This window comes from Palaemon carinicauda, chromosome 13, assembly GCF_036898095.1.
Source record: "Palaemon carinicauda isolate YSFRI2023 chromosome 13, ASM3689809v2, whole genome shotgun sequence".
NCBI lineage: Eukaryota > Metazoa > Arthropoda > Malacostraca > Decapoda > Palaemonidae > Palaemon > Palaemon carinicauda.
The window spans coordinates 51,048,790-51,053,419 of NC_090737.1; the positions used below are offsets into that span (position 1 = coordinate 51,048,790).

The window sequence follows — 4,630 nt, forward strand, 5'->3', positions numbered from 1 at the left end:
ACGATGATGGATGTGATTAGTGTCAGTGCTAGAGTGTGGACGTGTTGGATTTAAACCTGTGTAGGGAAAGCAAACCGTCTTCGTTGCGGTTCTCTAGTTTGTCAAGTGTGAGAGTGTTGGCGCTCTATCCTTCAGGCTCGGGTCCGGAAATCAGAAACGGGGAGGCCTTTCCCGGAATTATTTCCCACAATAATAATATGTGAAGGTACATAATTGTGATACTTTATTTTTCCATACTGTACAGAAGGTAGAGAAAACTAATTGAGGGTAAGGACGAAATTACGGTAAGGTATTTCTGGTACGAAAAACATGGTACGAAAAACTTTTCGTACCGTGCTACCAGCCTTGTACACTATTCGTATGCTGATAGACAAACTTGCTGTTGTCTTTCAACACCTAAACAGGTTAACACCCCCCACCCCTTGTAGCACACCCTCTCACTACTAGGCTTCAAAAACAGTAAAATTGAAGAGAAGTCGGGCTTATCATTGTATCACGGAATAATATCACCTCAGTTGAACATTCCTGAGAAAAAGAGGACCGAATTTATTGTGAACTGACTAATGAGATTGTGGGAAGCAAAATATTTAATAGTAACCTAATATTTCAATAAAAGTCTACATCGTAGAGGAACCGTAAATGGTATGGAGAGTCTCATTTTGGTAGCTGGTACGGATTCCTGTTAATAACTACTATAGATTGGAATTTGAAGACTTATCTGTCAGAGCCAGACCTTGTATTATTATCGAGTCGTGAAGAATTCATTATTGTAGTTGCTGTAGTAAGACACATTTACGATTAATATGATATCAATTAGTCTTTCGTAATGTTAGTAGCATATTCTATAGATTATCAGGGTTAGTCTTACAACATGAACCCTTCCAAATTTACTCAGTGTGTATAAGGGTAAGACCCAATCGTGCAGGTGCGATCTCATCCAGGATTCAAGAAAGAAGATCCCATTTGAAAGTTCTCATATTTTCTATGCTATTTATACATTTAAACTGTAAATTTTTACTAAAAATTTTAAATTTAATTAAAATATTTTCAAAATATAAAACTGTTATAAAATAATTTTGAAAATATTATTCTGTGCAGATGTCCTAAAATATTTTAAATGAGAAAATAATCCATGAACGTAGTTAGTCATACCATCTTAGATGTCATAGTTAATTTTCCATCGGCGAAACTTTTAGTAACCTGTCCCATTGTAAGTGCTATTATGGATCCTTTCGTTGCTCACTTCCCCCAATGTCTCGACAGTCAAGCAAAAAGTTCATTTTTTTTTCTCTCTCTATTTAGTTCCCTCTCCTACTATGCTGCCAGTAGGGCACAACATCCGATGCGGACATAATTTTTTTTCGGTCACGCACATGTTCTTTAAGTCAAGTATCTCTTTGTATGTCAAGTAAAGGGTTATTTTTTTATGTTTCTCGTATTAGATTATTATTTTTTTATAATAAATTTTGTTAAAATATAGCCGTATTCTACTTATTTCCCAAATGGTTTTGAGAGGCTAGCCCTTAAGGCCTTGTGATCAGCCCAGTACATCGGGCTATTTAGTATAAACCGGTGAAATTTCGCCACAGTTGACGTCGTCGAGAGCAGGATGATAATTTGTTCTTACTTGAAATTTGGGTTTTCCACATACCTCTTGTGTGATCATTCGAGGAACTATTATTTCAGTAACATTAGTGGCTTTAAACGTGTGGATACATGCTTTAGTTACATCAGTAAAAGGGCCTCTGTTCATCTTCATTGTGAAATACTTATACACAGTGTATACTGTTTCCGCAAGTTGGATCAACCATTCTGGGGATTAAATATGGCTCACTGATTCTTTGTCTGATAAATTTATCCTTGTGACCTTCAACATTTCAAACTCACCATCAGCTAGAGTCTTATTATGAAAATAGGATAAAACGGGGATTATAATTTCGAAAAAATAAAAAAAGGTTGGTTCCAGTTATCATTATAGAATGGAAACCTTACCTTATGAAATATATATGTTCGACAAGAATAACAGGAGAGAGAGAGAGAGAGAGAGAGAGAGAGAGAGAGAGAGAGAGAGAGAGAGAGAGAGAGAGAGAGACTGGATCTAACTTCTGGTTAATCGTAGCCACCTCTGGTTAATCCTGTGAGATTAGTAAAAAAGGAACGACATCTGTCATACAGGGGCTACGCTTTATCAGTTTCACTCAGTTTGGATGGATCGTGTCTAAGTACTGTGTTCTCTTTTCATTAAATTGGCTGAATTATTTTGAGACGAGTACGCTATACAGTGGTTCAGATATCGCCTCAGCGGCCACGACAGATTGGTTTTACTATAGTAGAGATAGAGATTGATTTCAACTTTGTGCAGGGAGATTTTAAGTATTTCACCACATCTAAGGACGCAAACTGACCTGGTATAAAAATTGGGTTACAAATCAATAATTTAAGAATTGCTAGACTATAAGAGACAGCTACGGTTCAATATGACCAAATAAAGTTATTATTTGAACACTAAAATGTAAAAATTCCAACTTTGTGCAGGAAGGTTTTAAGTATTTCACCACTTCTAAGCACACAAACTGACTCTGGTATAGAAATTGGGTTACAAATTAACAATTTAAGAATTACTGGGGTATAGGAGACAGTTAAGGTTCAATATGACCAAAGAAAGATATTACTTGAACACTAAAATGTGAAAATTCCAACTTTGTGCAGGGAGATTTTAAGTATTTCACCACTTCTAAGCACGCAAACTGACTCTGGTATAAAAAAATGTGTTACAAATTAATAATTTAAGAATTACTAGACTATAAGAGACAGTTAAGGTTCAATATGACCAAAGAAAGATATTACTTGAACACTAAAATGTGAAAATTCCAACTTTGTGCAGGAAGATTTTAAGTATTTCACCACTTCTAAGCACGCAAACTGACTCTGGTGTAAAAATTGGGTTACAAATTAACAATTTATGAATTACTAGACTATAAGAGACAGTTAAGGTTCAATATGACCAAAGAAAGATATTACTTGAACACTAAAATGTGAAAATTCCAACTTTGTGCAGGGAGATTTTAAGTATTTCACCACTTCTAAGCCCATAAAATGACTCTGGTATGAAAATTGGGTTACAAATTAATATTTCAAGAATTACTAGACTATAAGAGACAGTTAAGATTCAATATGACCAAAGAAAGATATTACTTGAACACTAAAATGTGAAAATTCCAACTTTGTGCAGGGAGATTTTAAGTATTTCACCACTTCTAAGCACTCAAACTGACTCTGTTTTGCATGATGCCAAGATGATGGTGCGTTTTCATCGTACAAACAGGTCCTCCATGCTGGGCAGCTGTATGATGCCGTTCACAAAATTCATACATCCACACTTCATGCTGGGTACAAAAAAGTGAAAGATACTGTTGAACGGGAATACTATGGCTGCCCACGTTCCTATGTACAGGCCTTCTGCAAGTCATGCCCACAGTGTGAAGAGGCCTAACCCCAGTTGTCACGTCCCCCACTTTGTCCCATTGTTGAAAAGGGATTCATGCAGAGATTATAAGTGGACTTGATCGACATGCGTAGTTCCCCTGATGGCGATTTCTACTACATTGGCCATGCTGTTGACCATTTCACCAAGTTCCATGTTCTCTTCCCGCTGAAAACATAGTCAATGCAAAAAGTTGCCACCATGCTCGAAGAGCGTGTGTTAGCGTACATGGGCCCACCACGCATCTTCCACTCGGACAACGGAAGGGAGTTCATCAACTCTGTCTTGCAGGCTTTGTTTGAAGAATGGGGAGGGGATACTTTGTTTGTCCATGGAAGATCTCGTCACTTCCAATCTCACTTCCAATCTCAAGGTTGTGTTGAGAATGGAAACAAGGTAGTCGAGCAGAAATTGGCAGCGATGAGGGTTGACAATGAAGGTGATGACTTCCCTTGGGCTGGCTGGCTCCCTAAAGTGATGTTTGCTATGAACACTGTGACTTGTGAGACAACGAAGAGTTCCCCATTCCAAGTTCTGTATGGAGAGGAATCAAAGGGAAACATTCTTCCTGGAGCAAGAACCGGTGTGGCAGGAGAAGAGGAGATCTTTTAAGAGGATCCAGCTGAGGACATTCAACAACCAGTTGTTGTGCCTCTAACTGAGGAAGTTCCTGATACTGTTATGGACCAATGGCCCCAACAGCAAAAAGAAAGCTTGGTTGATGGAAACCCTCCCTCTCACAAAGCAAAGCGTCTTCTCAGCTACGCTTGTCGATCCAAACGTGACATTCACTGTATAGCTCTTCAACAACGTGTCCACGAAGAAACAAAGAAGAATGCAGAAAGGATGATTAGAAAGTATGAAAAGAAGCATGCATTGAATATTGTTGAATTTAATGTTGGCGACTTTGTGACTGTGGCAGTACCCAAACTAGACCGTACAACATGTGAGGATAAGAGGCTTCCAGCTCAAGTTCACCGGGTTTGTGGAGATGCAGCTAAGTCCTATGTTCTAGCATCCCAATTTGGCATCTTAAATGGCAGATATCGAGCCGGTGACATTGCCCCCTACCATGGAAGCCTTGATGCAGATACAAGTCAGAAGGTTACCTTGCGCGAAGCTGCTCGCATGTCCAACCCCAGCCGC

General features: G+C 38.6%; 1 protein-coding gene across 1 annotated transcript; it reads left to right on the forward strand.

Moving 5' to 3' along the window:
- The first annotated feature begins 3,667 nt into the window (after positions 1–3,667).
- LOC137651560 (KRAB-A domain-containing protein 2-like) lies at positions 3,668–4,096 on the forward strand. The gene has a single exon (XM_068384787.1). The coding sequence runs from the start codon at positions 3,668–3,670 to the stop codon at positions 4,094–4,096; it is 429 nt and encodes a 142-aa protein (XP_068240888.1).
- Positions 4,097–4,630: the final 534 nt, after the last annotated feature.